The sequence below is a fragment of the Hyperolius riggenbachi genome, chromosome 6 (assembly GCF_040937935.1).
Source record: "Hyperolius riggenbachi isolate aHypRig1 chromosome 6, aHypRig1.pri, whole genome shotgun sequence".
In the NCBI taxonomy this organism is placed as follows: domain Eukaryota; kingdom Metazoa; phylum Chordata; class Amphibia; order Anura; family Hyperoliidae; genus Hyperolius; species Hyperolius riggenbachi.
This window is the reverse complement of record NC_090651.1, coordinates 244,558,420-244,578,095: the sequence shown is the minus strand read 5'-3', so window position 1 is coordinate 244,578,095 and position 19,676 is coordinate 244,558,420. Positions and strand designations below refer to the sequence as shown.

Genomic DNA, 19,676 nt, shown 5'->3' with positions numbered 1-19,676 from the left:
TTGCATAGTATATAAAGCACAATAAAAATAGTATAATGCAAAAACATGCAATACGGATCCAATAATTAAACTAACGATGTGTAACGGAATAAGGTTATATTACCCCAAGAGATGCATTAATGCAATATAGGGATTGAATTCGAAATTTCTTTGAAATAAAATGTGACAATAACATGTGACTATATAACCGCATTAAAACCTGTATGAATGCGGTGCAAATGACTGGTAAATGTGGCAATAATAGGTTCTGAACGGTAATCCAGCTTTGCTGCAGGCGCTTGTACGATACCGCTGTGACAAGCCGGTGACGCGCTGTAGCTGTAAGTGGATGTTTTTGCAGGAACAGTTAATAAATAGGTGCAGTCCCGTTAGAAAATTTTCTCATACTTGGTGGGTCAAAGATATATATATATATACGGGCAGGTATAAGATGTGAACTACAGGAAACGTTTTTCCGGACTTGGCAATAGAAAATGATAGATGAGGGTTGGAACGAGTAGGGGGGCGGGAGGGGAGTGGTTAGCTGGATACTTTCTAGCTATATAATACAAACCTCGGCACATGCTCCCTAGCCCCTGATGAGTCATCAGTGATGACGAAACCGGTAGGGCGGAGCTAAGAGAGACGTGCCGAACAAGTAAGTAAGCTCACACGCAGCCGAGACCGGAACGGTTCCTGAAGGCAACGGTGACTATTTGATGGGTTTTTTACCAAGATGTTTATAATGTATGCATAATATTTTAGGCGAGAAGTTTTATTAAAGTGCTTTTACACATGATAAGGCTTTTATTTTTGTGAGGTATACTCTACTGATGCATAGATACTCTAATCTTGCATAGATACGATGTTGAGAGATATGCAGATCTAAAGAAAATATCTGGTGAGCAGGGACCTAGAGGGGGTGTGTGAGCCCTAATCCCTGGTGGAAGTGGTTGCTGGCACTAGTTTTGTATGCGGTTCTTGGGAGCACACAGGTGGAAAATTCTGCACTATGATGTTTTTTTCTGATATCTTTTGCTTTTAAAGGTGTATACATGCCCTGAGGAGTCAAGTGTCTGCGGATGGTTGCATCTTTTTGGACATTGAGCGCTAGTATATGGGACTTTTTATTTTACTATATATAACCAGAGGAGGTTATTTTTACTGAAGCGCCCCACCTACAGAGTTATATTTTAAGGTATAATTGCGAACTAATTTAAGCGCGGCTTGAAAAATTTCTGCTGTATATATGTGTCCCATTAGTTGGCTGCTGTGGTGAGATCTCCTGATTGGTGGACTACAGCATTTAAGTCTTGTTAGTGCAGTTGTTAGTTGCCTGTTATAGTGTTAAGAGCTAGAACTTGCTGCTGAGCATTCCTTGCTTTAAGTTTTTCATTGTCTTATACCTTTTCTGAATCTTTGCCTGAACACCCACTATCCTATTGCCTACTGCCTGGACTGACGCTTGCCTGCTTGACCACTCTCCTGTCTCATCATTGTATCTGTCTGTTCTTACGGTGTATATATAAGCCTTGGTTGTAACCGAAGTCAGGCAGACACTACTTATCTCCTGTTCAAGCGGGGACGTGCCACACAGGGTTAGAACTGTGGAGGTAGATTGGGGCATAGGGACTGATAAGCAGTGGATCTGCTGGTCCATGCAGCCAGTTTCTAAATACTGGATATATCAGATACAGAGGATGCTGAGATTATCTGCTAACATAATAGGGAACTTCTAAACAATCTTTTATTGCAGATATTTTGTTAGTATTGCCACTTTGAACGACTAGACTAGAATAGAATAGATAGCATTAAACAGGATTTGGGGTAAGAATGGTAGCAAGTACTATAAATAGAACTGAGGAGGATCAGATATGTAGATTAAGTAACTTCAAATAGGATACCGTATTTTTCGGAATATAAGACGCTCCGGCATATAAGACGCACCTAGTTTTAGAGGGCAAAAATCTGGAAAATTAAAAAATAAACTACCATAAACCTAGGTGTGTCTATGGTGCAGGAGCGTCTTATCCTGACATATACCTGAACAATAATGCACAAAGAGCCAGTGCAAAATAAATAACAATAAATTTTCAGTTGATAAGTCCAGGAACATGGAAGAACCAAAAGTGCAAAGCGTGCTAATATGCAATTTAGAGCAAAGGTACCAAAAATAAAGTGCATAGAAGAGAAACCGTAAAGAAATGGCAATCCAAACCAACAATAGTGACACTGTGCAATAAAGAAAGCAGCACAAGGCTGCTGAGTGTGAAAAGAACAGACCTCACAGCGTGAGAGAGGAGGAATCAGAAAACGAACGTTACCCACATCAAAGGAATAAACTGTGTGAGCAAAAGAGCAACCCCAGGCTGCCGTGATTAAAGTGAAGGCTCTTACCGAATGAGGGAAAGGAGGAGAGACCGAGCACCACCCGCCCCAAATGACGTCGCAATTTGCAGCAGAAGCGACTTCTTCCGGGCATTAATCTTGTTGCTGATGCGCAGACATCCTCCATGCATCCTCCACTGCAGCTTAGCTGTGTACCCACGCTGCCGATCCGCCGACATCCTCCATAGTTTCGGCGTCTTCTTCCTGGTTACAGTGGCCCCTACTGTGTGACGAGCGGTGCACGTGCGCCTGACGTCATGCGTTACACGTGCGCCGCTCGTCACAGAGTAGAGGGCACTGTAACCAGGAAGAGGACGCCGTAACTATGGAGGATGTCGGTGGATCGGCAGAGCGGGTACACAGAAAGGCTGCAGTCTGCCTACGGGAACTGCAGCGAAGAGGAGCCGGCGGCTGGGATACTAAACAAGCATGATCCTGGATGGCGGCTGGGACCCTCGGATGACAGCTGGGACCCTTGGATTACCGCAGGAGAAGAGGATCGCGGCGGCAGGATCCGGTAAGTATATCATGGGGGCCAAAATACCGCACCTTTAGAATATAAGACGCACCTACTTTTTCCCCCCAGTTTTGGGGAAGAAAAAGTGCGTCTTATATTCCGAAAAATACGGTATTTTATTAACTGACATCCACACAATTTATAGCACTGTGCAATGTATAAGATGAGTAACAATGCATGCATAACAGTTTCAAGCTATGACACTGGTGGAGTAGTGTACCTTACCCAATCCAACTTACCATTTAAGAGTTGGGAGATAAAATACATCTGCTAGGGGAAATGGGGCTGTTTTAAACAGTTTAAGTAGAAAATGTATAGGTGAAGTTGAAGTGGTGGGTTTTGAGGGCATGTTTGCAAGTGGCAAAGGTGGAAACATGTTTAGTAGAATGAGGAACGGATTTGCAGACAGTGGAGGCAGCCCAAGAGAGGCACTGGAACCATACATGGGAAGTGGTTATGAGTTGGATAGGGTCTAGACCAGGCATGGGCAAACTTGGCCTTCCAGCTGTTAAGGAACTACAAGTCCCACAATGCATTTTCCTTTATGAGTCATGACTGTGGCTGTAAGACTCCTACAATGCATTGTAGGACTTGTAGTTCCTTAACAGTTGGAGGGCCAAGTTTGCCCATGCCTGGTCTAAACAATAATACAAGCATAATAATTGGAGATAAGGAGAGGTAATTCAGACTTAGGGATATGTTTTGTATGAGGCCAGAAAGGTGGTTGATACAGGCAAATAATGTTACTTTTAATGTGATCCTTAGGTGAACTGGGATCCAATAAAGAGATTTAGAGAAGAGCAGCAGATGATGAGTGAGGGGTATATATGCTAGCAGTAGCATTTATAATGTACTTGAGAGGTAAAGATGATGAGATGAGAGGCTATTGCAGTCATCTATAACCTAGGTTCTCAACATGCGGTATGCGTACCCCAGGGGGTACTTCTGATGGGTCCAGGGGGTACTCGAGCTTGATATACTTCACCACGAATAACAAATTTAGAGATTTAGAAAATTATAATTCTTATTTAAACAACACCAAATTAGTATTTTAGCTAATTAAAAGCAATAATAAATGCTTGCACATTGTTTACAACCAATTATCATGTACTACGATTAAATATATATAATAAATTAAATATATATTTGTCAAGGGGTACTTGTGATCATGTTTACTATGCTAGGGGGTACTCGATGAGTACAGGGTTTTAAAAGGGGTACATACCAATAAAATGTTGAGAAACACTGATCTATAAGATCATGAGTGCATGTACTAGGTGTTTTGTGGCCTCTTGCATAGAAAGAGACATGTTTTGGAAAATTTGCACAAGTGGATGTGACAGAAGCTAGAGGACTTGGATATGGGGACCGTTCAGTTGATATCAAGGCAAAATCCCTGTGGGGGACAGAAAGTGACTGTGCCAATGAACGAGGTTGTGTATTAGAATACCATGTCTATAGGATCAGGAAACTGGGCGTGATGAAAAGTGCAAGGAAACAGAATTTTGGGTTTGTGAGAAAGACCAACCGGTGAGCACTATTTGTGATTTGGGAATGAAGGAGAGTAGAAGATGCTGGAGCTAAATGTAGCAGAAGCCACACAAGACTGGGGTGCAGTAGGTGAACTCAGTTTGGGTGGTGGTGGGGATGGGGGGTTGATGATAAGTAAAAGGTACACAGGATTGGGAGGGGGGGGGGGTTTGGAGATGATCAGTGGCAGGTATCCACGATTGGGGATAAGGAAGGGGAGGTTGGAGTTTAAGAATAGCTGGTCCACAGGATTGGGGGCTGGGAGCTGGAGGTAGGGTTGCCACCCAGCCGGAATCTGGCCGGCCCGGCCGGAAAAACAGCTAAAAAGCCGGGACCGGAATTTAATTATTTCTGGCACGTCGTTTGCCGGCAAAAATAGCCCCAGACTGATCACCCTCACACAATTCCCTACTCTCTTCACTAGGATTGGCTGGTCAGGTACTGCCAGCCAATCACAGGAGTGGCTGTATTTTCCCCACGCTGCTGAGGACTGTGGGAGGGAGAGGAGGAGCCAGGACTGGGTGTGAGTGAGAGAGAGCTGCCTTGGAGCAGCAGCCAGCAGAGCAGCACATGGCCTGAATAATTGCCACTGGTCTCAGCTTGCCTTGCCTCACACAAGTAGCCAGATTGTTCAGCTGAGTCACAGTCACTGGGGAGCATATGGAGGAGTCACTTGCCAGCTGAGCCTGAGCCACGGACTAAGAAGAGAGAGACAGAGCAACAGTAAGAGCAGCAGAGGACGACAGACAGACAGAGGAGAGGGAGAGAGGCTGGAAATTTCTGCAGAGCCCAACCCCCAGGCAACTCGTGGAAAGCCAGGACTCCAGGAGAAGAGAGAGAACGAAACCCAGCCAGCCAAACTTCAAGAGACACTGTCCCAGCCCCCCAGGCAGCAGTTAGAAGTGTGGGGAGGAGAGGGGTCCAGACGACTTGGCACAGCTTATGCTGTGTGACAGCAAGGAGAGAGGAGCATCCAAATGACCTGACCCTGTCCAGCAGGTAGAGTGGACACACACAGTCACTTTCTCTCTCTTTTCCCTCCCTCTCTCTCTCTCTCTCTCCCCAAACCTCTATCAGCCCCTATCCACCCTTTCAGACTTTTAAAGGGAAACTAATCCGTTTGAATTAAAATTATATTCACTTACCTGGGGCTTCTCTCGGCCCCCTGCAGCCATCCTGTCTCACGCTGGTCCTCAACGATCCTCTGTTCCCCCACCGCGGGTTATTTTAGTTTTTCCTGACTGAGAGTCAGCAGGCCACTGCTCCTGCGCAGCCCTGGCCATGCTTATCCTTATTCGCGTTCCCCTTAAATTGCGGAGGAGAACGCAAAGGATATGCAGGCCAGGGCTGCGCAGGCGTAGTGGCCCACTGACTCCAAGTCGGTAAAAACGAAACTAACCCGCATCGGAGTAATAGAGGACCATTGAGGACCGCCTGCAGGAGGCTGGTGGGAGAAGGTGAGAGAGTCTCATTTTAGTTCAAACGGTTTAGGTACATTTTAAAGTGTACCTGAGATCTCAGAATAGGAAGATTTTATATTCACCCGGGGCTTCCTCCAGCCCCATAAGCACTGATGCGTCCCTCGCTGTCCTTCTGGGTGCCTCCGTTCAGCTGCAATCAGCCCTGGTAACTGGCTCAGTCACGTCAGTCGAGGTCTTCTGCGCATGTGCAGCCCCTCCATGTGTGTGCAGAAGAGCCGACTGAGCCAGATTACCGGGGCTGATTGCGGCCAAGTGGAGGCACTTGGGAGGATGTTAAGGGACGATTCGGTGCTCATGGGGCTAGAGGAAGCCCCGGGTGAGTATAAAATCTTTTTATTCCGAGATCTCAGGTACACTTTAATGTACCAATTAATGATACAATTCTGTGGCTGATCAATCATTTCCACAGTAATCAGTCAGAAACAATTGGTCATGCCCATTAATGGCCAAATTCCTGCTAGCCAATTACATTGGGATCAATCCGAAAAACAGGTCGATTCTATTAATCTGATCGACTTGGCTACCGGTAATTCGGCTGTTAAAAGGGCACAACCGATTGTTTCCGATCGATTATCATTGGAAATGATTGATCAGCTGTGGAATTGTATAGTTAATGGGCATTTTTAAAGTGTGCCTGTAGGGAAAAAAGTGCCCCTGGGGTTATTTACCTCGTAAAGGGAAGCCTCTGGATCCTAATGAGGCTTCCCCTGTCCTCGGCAGGGGCGATCCAGCGCTAGGACCCTCCAAGATCTCCTTGTTGATCGCTTGTTGGCATGTGTGCATGCACACTAGCAGTTTTCCGCTCTGCTTATGCAGTAGAGCAGACCCGATCGGGCTGGGCTATTTTCACCAGAGCCCAAGTGGAAAGCTGCTACTGCTTATGCACACAATGGCAACGTGGATTGTTTTTGTTTTCTTTTGTCCGGGGGTCCCAGCGCAGAATCAGGCAGCCCGAGGAGGATGGAGGAAGCCTTAGGATTCAGAGGCCTTCCCTTCCAGAGGCAAGTACCACCCATGGCCACTTTTTTTTACAGGTGTTCTTTAAACTATTTAAAGGGATCCTAAAGGCAAGGAAAAAAAATTAAGTTTCATTTATCTGGGATTTCTACCTACCCCCTGCAGCCATCCTGTGCCTTTGCCGGTCCTCAACTATCCTCCATTACCCCCCAGGGGTTAGTTTCGTTTTTGCCTGCTCAGGGTCGGCGGGCCACTGCGCCTGCACAGCTCTGTCCACGCGTATCCTTCTTCACATTCCCATCCACAATGGCTTCCTGCGCGGATGCTATAGCAGAAGGGAATGCGAAGGACATGTTTGGACAGAGCTGTGCAGGCGCAGTGGCCCGCCGACTCTGAATTGGCAAACACGAAACTGACCCACGGTGGGAAATCGGAGCATCAGTGAGTGGCTGGGCGGGCACAGGGCAGCTGCAGGGGGCTGGTAGAAGCCCCAGAGATCCTTGCCTTTAGGATCCCTTAAACATTTGTTTCTATTTCTGTAAATATTCAACTTTCTTGTGCTATGTTTGGAAAAAGGTCGTAATAAACCCCTCCCACTTTTAGGCCACACCTCCAGGCCACACCCTAAAACCGATATTTTTTCAGGCAAAAGGTGGCAACCCTAGCTGGAGGTGACCAGTAACAAGTACACAGGGTTGGGGGGAGGAGGGGCTAAAACTGTCCAGCAGCAGGCACATAAGGCTATGGGTTGAAGATGAACTGTATTAGAGGACATTCAATACTGGAGTGCTGGAGCTATTATAGCATGTATTAACAGGCCACTAAAGAAAAGCCCTGCATTGCGTATCATATAAGTTAAGGCAGACCTTGAACCCAAATATAGTTTTTCTCTCCCTTGTTGTGCTGAATTACTGAATTATTAGCAGCTGTCTGGATTGGGTTATTTTGTATTCTATATTATTGATCAAGACTGTTGGATATTCTGAGCAGTGTAAGTTGATAGGTATACGCCTTTTAGCCTAGATGAATGTGTATAATCCAACTATGAAGATGTTAAAGCATTCAGAGGCGTTCATATTTATTTAGGCTTTAACTTCGTTTTTGATCCTTCTCGCCAGTAATGAAGACATTATTTTGGAATTTAGGAGGGTTATGATAATAGAAAGTCCAGCTACTGGCATCTGCAAGGGTTGCATTCCACAGCACTGAAATGTGAAAAGTCTCTGCTTCTAATAGCTACTTCTTCCTTAAAGTGAACCTGTCATGGTGGAAATATGGGTGGCACCATTGCTGACTTTTATTTAGAAGTTTCCCAACTCACTTGTCTGCCTAATGGCTTCACTAGTCATTGAATCTGGAGTTTTATTAATATCTTCTATTTGTAAAGTGCAGTGATACTCTGCAGTGCTGCACAATAAATGAGAGTACAGATGAGTAACCTGCACACTTAGCAAGTGCAAACTATGATCTAGGCAGAGAAGAGAACACTGCCCAGCTAAGGTCACTATATGAAAGGTGGAAGAGCCTTATATATAGTAGACACAGAACATTTATTCTCCTGGCGGACTCAAGGCGCTTTAGGACTGCAGCCAATTAGGGCGTGCTCCACGGTGACCAGGATCATTAGGGAGTCTGGCCCAAATACTCCTTACTGTGCTACGTATTTGGCTTGAGCTGGGATTCAAACCCTGGTCAAAGGCTTAAAGTGAACCAGAGACGAAGCACCCTCATGTATTTTACCTTATATATCAGTGTGAACATTAGAGAAAACACCTATCCTGCTCTCTGTTTCATTCTTCACTGCTCAACCTGCTTCTTAGCAGCCCTGATAAAATCCCCGACTGCGCGTTCAGTCTGGCTTTGCTCAGTAATCATTATAGCTGACTCTGTCTTCTCTGATGTATTTTCAAGCCCAAGCCTGCCCCCTTCTGGCTCTGCTATAATGACTCAGCTATAATAATTCCTGAACAAAGCCAGACTGAATGCTCAGTCGGGGATTTTATCAGGGCTGATAACAAGCAGGCTGAGCAGTGAAGAATGAAACAGAGAGCAGGGTAGGTGTTTTGTTTAATGTTACCACTGATATATATGGTAAAATACATGAGGGTGCTTCATCTCTGGTTCACTTTTAATCCTAAATCAAAGGCAGGAGGGGAGAATGGCACTATAGCTGATTAACAATGGTTATTATAAGTTGGTTTACAAATGCTCCCTTTGATAATATGACACAGCCATAAAATTCCCAAATCACACACGTGATACAGAATACTTGAAATAAAGCTTGTGACTTTCTAAAGTGAAATGACATGTGAGTAGAGCTGAAATCATAAGACAGTGTCTGTCAGCAGCACTAAGTCCAAGCACCTCATTAGAAAGCCATCTTTGGGCTTTCAGTCTCACAATGAGCAGAAAACAATACAAATAAATAATAGGAAAACTCCCATCCCAGGTAGGTAAAAGCTCCCCATAAGGACAATTGCAGAGTGAAGAGCAGGGCCGTTTCTTGGGCAGTGCGGGCAGGGCGACCGCACTGGGCGCGGACCAGCAAGTAGATGAAGGGGGGCGCAGGCAGAAGGACATTACCACTATGGAGCTGGTGACGCGCGGTGCAGCCAAATGGAAGAAGAAAGAAGATTACCAGCGCGATCACCTTCCTTGACTCCTCCTAGGCTGCCTGTGTCATACTCATCATCATGTCACCACCACGTGATGACACCTGATGTCTTGTAGCGGTACTGCAGGCTGTGAGTGCTGTGTACCCATGGAGAAGTCGGCTTTCCAGGCTCTCCTCGCCTGGGTGTTTTCCTGCTTCCTCCTGGATGAGCGGCTGGTCACTAGAAAGTAGGCAGATCTACTTGTGACCTATGGCTGTGTTTCTGTTCCTAAAGAGTAAGGATTCTCGAGTCCACAGGGGTGGGGGGAAGGGGGCGCAATTTTTACACCCTCGCCCTGGGTGCAATTTAGCCTAGAAACTGCCCTGGTGAAGAGTCAGAATATTACACATGCTTGTTTCTGACAGTGGATTAATGAATGTGAACTGAATTATTTATGTTCAGTTTCTCTACTTTTAATTCACAATCTGGAAAGTGAATTGCATAAACAAGCTCACGATGGAACAACAGCATATGAGATTGGTAAAGTAAGTGAAAACTTCTGATATAAATTGGCAGGAACCACTGCAGAATGTCAGGGCTGGCTTCAGAGCTGCCGTTGGATTGCAGCCTGGCTTCATCTGTAGGAACTGAGGTGTTCTCCAGCTCTAGGGCTTTGTTATTAGGAAAATGACAAGTTCTGCTCCTGCTGCAGGGCATAGAACTTCCTCAGTACTCTGGAGGCCGAGCATCGGCATCCTGTCTGCTGAGCGCTCATTAGTTTCAGTAGTTTGCTGTGCCTTACAGCATTGTTATCTTTATAAATAAAAAGCTTGGTGTTTCTGTCTTCCCACAGTGCCTGCCAGCCAGCAGAACCCGGACAGTGTGGTGGTATCTGTGTCTAACATCAGTGCACAGAGCGGCTCCCGCACCCAACTGATATGTCACAGCTATCGCATGGTGTGGACGCAGGATAACCTGCTGGACAGGCAGCGTGTTCTGCACTGGGACCTGTACAGCAGTCAGGGCGTGTACCGCGGAGAGCGTCTGCTGGATATGTTTTCTGCTGGGGAGCAACGGATCTATAGTAGATCTAACGACGGCCGGATCCTGGTACCATCCACTGCCTTCAGAGATGGCAATTTCTCCTTGGTGATAAAAGGTATAACATGTATGACACGTAAACACCACCAAATCATGCTTACTGTCTTATAATGCCACTATAACGTACAAGCTTGTTATAATGGAGACAAAGTAGATGTAAGCTCCATACACATGCTACAGAAAACTTGGGTGAGGTGGCTGATAAAAACGCGTACGTTAAAAAAGGGGCGCTGGGAAAAAAGGGCGCGGGGTTTTAAACGATAAACATGGATAACGTTTAAAAATATAATGTACTATATTTCGTTTAAAAATAATGTTTTATAAAGTTATAAATCATTAAATAATGTGCATGAAATTGGCAATTGTGAAAACGTTAATCTTCCGTTTAAAAAGTGAAACGTATAACGTTTAAAAAAAAATAGTAAGTAACCCTCCCTGTACCTACCCCTAACCCCTAGACCCCCGTGTTGGTGCCTAAACCTAAGACCCCCCTGGTGGTGCCTAAACCTAAGACTCCCCTGATGGTGACTAAACCTAAGACTCCCCTGGTGGTGCCTAAACCTAAGACCCCCCTGTTGGTGCCTAAACCTAAGACCCCCCTGGTGGTGCCTAAACCTAAGACCCCCCTGTTGGTGCCTAAACCTAAGACCCCCCTGTTGGTGCCTAAACCTAAGACCCCCCTGGTGGTGCCTAAACCTAAGACCCCCCTGGTGGTGCCTAAACCTAAGACCCCCCTGTGATAAGCATTAATAACGTGTGAAAAAAATATTGTGCTGTTTTTCGTTTAAAAATAATGTTTTAAAAAAGATTGTACTGTTTTTCGTTTAAAAATAATGTTTAAAAAATTATAAATCATAAAATAATGTGTAATCATGAGAAGCAGTTATAAAACAGTAAAAGTCTCCGGGCGCCGCTTATAAAACGTTATTTTTCTCCGGCGCCCTTTTTTCCTGTCAGGCGCCCATTAAACGATATTTATTATGGGAGTGAATGGCGGCGCCCGATTTGTCCACTTGCCTCAGGCGCCCGAATTTACTGTTACCGATAAAAACTGCTTCTGCCCCTGAGCTCTGTCAGCCTCGTGGGTCACTTCGGCTAAGTGACGGTGGAGTGTATTCTTTTCCCCACTTACCCAGCCCCACACATGATGTCACTCCCACGCCATTATGCCCCCCACCTTACCCCGCATAGGTACAGAACACATCTCTACCTAGAGGCTAGTGACACATCTATACAGCCTCATTCTTGCAATTTCGCCCCAAGCATCGGGTGCCAATCCCCACCAGGCAACATGCCGCCCTTTATGATGGCCATGAGTGCCAGATACACGAGTTTTAAATCAGGCTTAGGGCTGGTTTGCATGGGCTTTTCCAGGCAGCGGATTTAGCTGGTGCTAAACACTTTTCTGCAGTAGAGCAGAAAAGCATTTGTTGGCATCGATTTCACGTTGTTTCAGTTGGGGGGGCATGGAACCATCAAACACAGCCGGGGCAAGTTGATTGAAGTTGATCGAAATTTCTTAGAGGCTGCATGGAGAATTCAGCGTCTGAGAAATTTCAATCAACAGCGATGCTTGCGCAATCTCCCTGCAAACAGAGGCGCCTGACACATTACTGTTTTTATACTCCTTGTTTATTGCCTGATGAATCGGGTTGATGCCCGTGAAATGCGTTGCAATCCTTTTCTGGAGTATGTCAATAAAATTACCGTATGTGTTTTTGAAAGTGACAGTTCTGTGTCTGCTTTGGGGAGGTAAGTCCACCACTGCCTCCTCCGCATATTTTAAAAGTGTTATCTTATTTTTATTCTTTTGGCGCCTCTGTTCATCCTATACAATACCTCTGGGGGAGGGGAACCATACCCCTTTCTTCTGATCTACAGAGAGCGACTTCTTAACCCTGAGTGGGGACAGGTCTAATATCCCCACCTGCTGATACAGTTAGTGCAGGAACATTAACACATACATTTTTACACATTGCTGGTTTATTGCGTAAAGATTTACGCATTAAACCAGTAATGCGCAAAAATGTATGTTTTAATGTTCCTGCACTAGCGGGAATGCGTAAAAATGTATGCAATGCGTCCCGCCGACCTCCGAGGTCGGCAAGCTGCCAGCGGGAGACTGGAGCAGCAGTGAGTGACTACGAGGGCACAGGATGGCTGCATGGGGCTGGGAGAAGCCCCAGGTAAGTGAAACTCATTCTTTTATTTTGCTTGGACATTCCCTTTAAAGTGCAGCAGTGCCCCTCCCATTCCATGAGCAAGCATATCATCCCTGTACTTGTGCAGATCCTTTGGACATCATCTTCCCTTCTCATGTGTTGCTCCCCATTTGTAGCCTTTTCTTTCATATGTAGCAACCCTTATTTCATGTCCAGGTGACACCTAGGGCTGCAGCCGCCCAATGCCTGGGCCTTGGTGGCCTTTCCAGAAATCCGGCCATGACTATAGTAGTATCAGTTGTTAAAGTGGATCCGAGATGAAAAACTAACTATAACAAGTAACTTGTCTATTTATCTTATCTAAAGTTTAAGTAGTTTACACAGCATATCTAGCTGCAAACAGCTTCAAAAGTTTATGATTATTTATTCCTGTGATACAATGAGGGCAGCCATGTTCTGTTTGCCACATTGTCACAGTCTGAGAGCTGGAGATGCTATCAGCTTGCCTGCGTGTAAATTCAGTCCCCTCTCCTCCTCCCTCCTCCCTTCTGTCTCTGAAATCTCTGGCTTGTAACCTCCTCCTCCTCCTGCGCAGACTTAGCTCCCATAAGCCCTTGCTACAGTGCCAACTGCCAAGGCACAAAAGGAGCTGTTGGCGAGGCTTGTTTAGTTTATAGAGTATTAAAACAAAACAAAAAAAAGTATTTGGCTTGAGGAAAGCCATATAAACTATATGAAAGGAACACAATTATGCAATGTGTAAAAGTTTATCTCGCATCCACTTTAAGCCATTAGGCATGTCTGTTCTTGTGTACATAGCTTGAGAGTTTCATTGTAATGAATCATGAATAATGCCCAGTATTAATGATTTGTATTGTTTTTATTTGCTTATGAACCTGTTCTGTGAAGGTGTGTCAATGAGTGACCAAGGCTTGTATTCCTGCAATCTTCACCATCACTACTGCCACCTGGATGAGATGGTCCGGGTCCAGCTTAACATCACTAAGTCAGGTGGGAAAATGTTCCATTATTTTGAAAAAAAAAAAGATTTTTCATTATACATTCTAACCAATCTATATTTCTAATACTATAAATAAATATAATAAAATAAGACTGAACTAGGGCTTTAAGTAAGTATTGAGTTTGACTTTTGTCATGATGGTAAATATTTTTTCCTCTTGTTTAGAACGTAAAGTGAAGATGTATTGGGATGGTGAAAAAGTCATAATTGTGGCTCTAGTTGGCACCGATGTCGTTTTGCCCTGTGAGAACTGGAATCACATATGGACGGACCGGCACCGTGAAGAGGACCAGCAAGTAGTACACTGGGACCGCCAAGCCCCAGGGATCCCTCATGATAGAGCCGATCGCTTGATTGACATGTATGCTTCTGGAGAGCGACGGTCCTATGGTCCTCTCTTCATTCGTAGAAAGATGAACATTACAGACTCAGCATTTGCCGATGGGGACTTCTCCCTTCAAATATCAGATCTGACAAAAGGTGATGAGGGAACATACTCTTGCCATCTTCACCATCATTACTGTGGCCTCCATGAACGTAGGATCTACCACCTGACCATCTATGATCCACCCAGAGAACCTCCTAAAGAACCTCCAAAGGAGCTTCCCAGGGAGGAGGAGCCTAAGAAAACCATCAAAGAGCCTTCACCAGTCCCAGCTAAAGGTGATACAATTACTGCAGCATAGCAGAAAGTATTGATATGCACAATGACTACTAGTGATCTATTAACTGATGCTACTACAGTAAATGGAATTATGATTGGCTGTAAATAAGGATGGTTAATGAGGTGCAAAGATACAGAATAAGGTGCAAAGACAGATTTTTGCTAATTCCTTAATGAGGCTTAGTGTGCCTCGTAGTGCATCTCACCCCACCATGCCTCCTCTGATCTCACCTTTTAATACAAAAAAATTGCAAAAAAACCAGCAAAAAATCACAAACCTGTTACAAATATATTTTCAAATGCATTTTCCCTAAAAGTTAATTCATGCAAAAAGAATATTGTCATTTTCGCTCATCTCTACTCATGAGTCACTTTTGCTACCAGTACCAGTATTGTTTTATGTTATTCTTGCAGGATAATTGATTATCTTTGTGTGCAGACAGATAATTGTATCTGAACATGCACAATCAGATAAGGCAACAGGGGCAAAACTAGAATGCATGGGGCCCCCTCTGTCCATAGGCCCGTCAGCCCCCCCTACCTCCGCAAAAGCAGCCAGCCAATAAAGAGAAGAAAATATATTAAAATACTCCCCTCCCCCCACACAAGCACACACAAATCATCCCCCACCACCTCCTCCTGCCATGCAGAGTAGCGCAGGTAATAGAGTAGCGCTGCGGGTCTCATCCATGCAACACTGCCGCCGTGCCGCGCACTCTCTGCTTCCATCCTAAAGCTCCCAATCACGTGACTCGCATGTGATCGGGAGCCAGCAAATGGCAGCAGAGAGTGTGTGTGTCCATGGAGCATGAAGGAGACCCGCAACACTGGACGTAAATATTACTCCACTACCTGTGCTACTCTACAAGTGGTTAGGGAGAAAGAGGAGGAGCCGACACTGATAGCCCCTGGGACCCCCGGTGGGAGCTATAGTTCTGCCCCTACAAGGTAATGACCATATGCATATTGGGGTAACCTTTCAACTCTTGTTCTATTTGTGGAGGAAAATCAATTAGCTGGGTTAGATTTTCTCAGTCAGTTGCTAGTGTTTTTCACTAGCAACTCCCCCTTTATCTAACATTACAATAAATTTGCACGTTCAACTGGGCCGAGCGTTCGGTTTATAGCTCAGTCATCTACTCCCATAAGTGTTAGTGCCAGCCTTTAGGGAATGTACCAGCCTTTACCAGAGCTGATAAGTTATGCACCATCATTGTAAATATTTCCTGTCTATTCCAGTGGTAGGAGTTTGAAGGCGTTAAACTTTTTTGTTCTGGTGCTTCCCTTGATGTGCTGTCTTTATGCCCCCAGATACCACCATCATCCGGGAAAGCAAAGTAATCAATGTCATAATTCCAGAAAACAGACTGCACTTCTTCCAACAACTCGGATACATCTTGGCAACCCTTCTGCTGTTCCTACTTCTGCTCACAGCTGTCATTCTCATCACCCGCAGACACTGCAGAAGAGGTAAGTGTGACTCACAGTCACAGGCTGTGACCCAGCCGACACCCGGCAATTGTCCTGCAGCTGCTGGGAATGCAATTTCATTGTATGTATGTATGTATGTATATATATATATATATATATATATATATATATATATATATATATATATATATATATATATATATATATATAGATATATATATATATATATATATATATATATATATATATTGGGGTTGGACAAAATCATGGAAACACCTAACATTTTGGCATCATATTCTTTGAACATGTTTTAAGCAATCAAACCTTGACATGTGTCAAATTTTTATTTTTGTTATTTGATATGTTTAATTAAATTGCTTTTTACAGATATTTAAACTAAAGTTGGTTGTAATTTATAAAAATGGGCGATCTCTCACACATTTTCAAAGAGGCCAAATTGTTGGTGCTCGTATGGCAGGAGCTACAGTAACAGAAACTGCCCGAATGCTTGGCATTTCAAGAGGTACTGTCTCAAAAGTAATGACTGCCTTTGAAAGAGAAGGAAAAACGTCCTCAGCAAAGCACAGTTGTGGCCGAAAGTCGAAGTTGTCTGAGAGAGACCGTCGGACTCTAAATCGAATTGTTAAAAAAGCTTGCAAGACCACGGCTCCTAAAATCATTGCAGAGCTTCTACAGAACCCAGTTTCCACAAAAACTGTTCGTCGGGAGCTGCACAAATCTGGATTCCACGGAAGAACTGCAATAAGAAAATCTCTGCTCTCAAAGACAAATGTTTCAAAGCGTTTAGAGTGGTGTAGAAACCACCAGAATTGGTCCCTCGAGCAGTTGAAAAATTAGATTTTCTCTGAAGAATAATTGTTTACCCTATTTCCTACCTCCGGTCAAGTGTACGTTTGGAGACAGCCGAAAGAAGCATTTCATCCAGACTGCCTTCTTCCAACCGTAAAACATGGCGGGGGTTCTGTGATGATTTGGGTTGCTATTTCTTGGAAATCCGCTGGGCCAATGATTTCCCGTCATGGAAGAATTAACAGCCGATACTATTTAGGAATTTTGGGCGACCAAGTTCATCCTATGGTTCAAGAACTGTTTCCGGGGGGAATGCTATCTTTCAAGATGATAATGCCCCAATCCATACAGCTAGAATTGTTAAAGGGAACCTTAACTGAACGGGGGGTATAGAGTTTTACTTACCTGGGGCTATTGCCAGCCCCCTGCAGCAGTCCTGTGCCCTCGGCGCCGCTCTGGAATCCTCTGGTCCCCCGCTGTCACTTAGTTTCGTTTTTGACGACTCACCAGTCGCCGGCCGCCATGCGTATTATTGGACGCATTCACCAATGCAATTAGCGCTATTGCGGACCGCAACGCGTACAAAAATACGCGTTGCCGCATATCTACGCGTGCGGAATGCGGCAACGCGTATTTTTGTACGCGTTGCGGTCCGCAATAGCGCTAATTGCATTGGTGAATGCGTCCAATAATACGCATGGCGGCCGGCGACTGGTGAGTCGTCAAAAACGAAACTAAGTGACAGTGGGGGACCAGAGGATTCCAGAGCGGCGCCGAGGGCACAGGACTGCTGCAGGGGGCTGGTAATAGCCCCAGGTAAGTAAAACTCTATACCCCCCGTTCAGTTAAGGTTCCCTTTAAAGAATGGCACGAGGAACATTCTAATGAGGTTGAGCATCTCATCTGGCCACCACATAGATAGATAGATAGATAGATAGATAGATAGATAGATAGATAGATAGATAGATAGATAGATAGATAGATCAGAAAAGGGTATTCAGCAAAAGCTGCCTTATTATCATCATTACTATTTTTTTTCCTTTGTTTATTCTTAAGCTTTTTTTTTTATTATTATTATTTTCAGGTGGTTATGCTTATCAGATGAATAAAGCTCAATCGTAAGTAATATATCTTTCAGTATTATATTTGCATTATTAAAGGTTTGGTTACAAAAAAGTAGTTACGTTTGTAATGGATGCTTGAGCAGAAAATAACTGAAAGGCTTATATCAGAGAGATACTGGTGGTGAGAGATATTTTCTTTAGTTCTTAGGGCATTTACCAAGGCCATTGCGTAGGGTTTCATGTTATCCATTTGATTTTGTTGTTGTTCTTGTTGTTTTTAATATTAAAGGGATTGCAGCATGAGGAGTCAGAGGATGTCAGGCTTAGCTGTAACACAGACAGGATTAGTTGTGGGGTTTTATTACTGGAGTTCTCAGGAGATACAGAAACAAGAAACTTATTTTCTATCCTTTAAAGGGAACCTGAAGTAAGAGGTACGTGAAGGCTGCCATATTTATTTCCTTTTAATGGAAACCAGGTGCCTGGCAGCCCTGCTGATCTTTGACTGCAGTAATGTCTGACTCATACAAAATGATCCACCTTAGCAGCCACTCACCCAGGACTAGCAGCCTGGTCCGCTGGTGCTCGATCCTCCTGTGAGTCACAAGTTCCACAATCAGTCAACAGAGATATGAAAGAAGGAGGCACTCCAATGGCAAAAATTAAACTTGCGTTTAACCTAACAGGTAGCTAAACACAATATGTTTCTGGGTCTCTCCCTTCCTCAGGTGTACAACCTGAGTTTTAGTAGTGTCTGACTCACACGCCTGAAACAAGCATGCGGATAATCCAGTCAGAAGTTTGTCACAAACATCTGATCTGCATGCTTGTTCAGGGTCTATGGCTAAAAGTATTAGAGACAGAGGATCAGCAGGACAGCCAGGCAACTGTTTAAAAGGAAAAAAAATATGGCAGGGTCCATATCCCTCTCACTTTGGGTTCTCTTTAAAGAGATCACTAAACTATAGATGAACATATAGCTATAACTCTTCATAAATAACTGTGATTACAAATGCTGAGTTTCCCCAAACACTTAAAAAATACCTGAGTTGAATGAAAAATTGCAAAGGGACACTATATTATTGGATGGGGCGGCAGGCAAACTCTTGCCGCACCTCCTGTTAGCCAGCATCCTCCTCTGTTCAGCGATAAAAGCCTCTGTTTTCAGGCCGCAGGTCGGCATGGTCGGTGTCCTTTGACCTAGACATACTTGCCGCACATGTGCAGTATGTCAGACCTGCGCCTTGAAACCATGCTCCCCACTCATGCATATAGAAAGAGATGATATCAGCAAGCAAGGATATCTGGTTTAAAGGACATCGACCAAATGTATTGTTCAGGACATCAGGATACAGTTAACCCCCGTTATCCAGTTAACCAGAAGTCTCAAACAACAAAAAAATAAATTCTGGCCATGCAGAACGTATAAATCTACTTTTACATGTCTTTATACAGTAAAATTACATTAAGTTAAGTCTGTCCTTATTTGTTTTTAATCACTGTATTTTACCATTAATACAGAGTTTATGATAATTAAGCAGTGTGGGCTATAGTTCTGTTTTTTAGCTAGGCCCCTGGACTAGAGGGGCCCTCCTTCAACCGCTTTATTAACCCTTTATTTGTGCTATGCTGGTGATGATCACCTCTATATGTGCTTTGATCAGTTGTAACCATTAATGGACTGCTCTCCTTCCCTGCTTACACCTCTCTAATACTGCAGTTGTCCTCGGCAGGGTTTGGTGTTCATATCAATTGTTATGTATAGAGCGCTTGAGGGGGCCCAATGTAAAATTCACACTGTGGCCCAGATGTCCTAAGCTATGCTACTGGAAAGGCACCTCAGACACATTATTAGTAGGACTATGTACCTATGTTGATCTTATCATGTCACATGTCAGGTATGCTTTAAGTCATGGGAGCAGCTGTCATTACATGATCTTCAATCGGTCAGGGACATGGGAGGAAATAAGTTGGCAT

The 19,676-nt window shown here is 44.4% G+C and overlaps 1 protein-coding gene across 3 annotated transcripts in view; it reads left to right on the top strand.

Moving 5' to 3' along the window:
- MXRA8 (matrix remodeling associated 8) overlaps nt 1-19,676 on the top strand; it is a 145,907-nt gene that overhangs the window by 93,590 nt on the left and 32,641 nt on the right. For all 3 annotated transcript variants that reach the window (XM_068240618.1, XM_068240617.1, XM_068240619.1), the window contains exons 3-7: nt 10,300-10,605; nt 13,619-13,720; nt 13,896-14,393; nt 15,706-15,864; nt 17,720-17,753. In XM_068240618.1, coding sequence (XP_068096719.1) covers nt 10,300-10,605; nt 13,619-13,720; nt 13,896-14,393; nt 15,706-15,864; nt 17,720-17,753 — 1,099 coding nt within the window. The remainder of the gene's footprint in view (nt 1-10,299; nt 10,606-13,618; nt 13,721-13,895; nt 14,394-15,705; nt 15,865-17,719; nt 17,754-19,676) is intronic.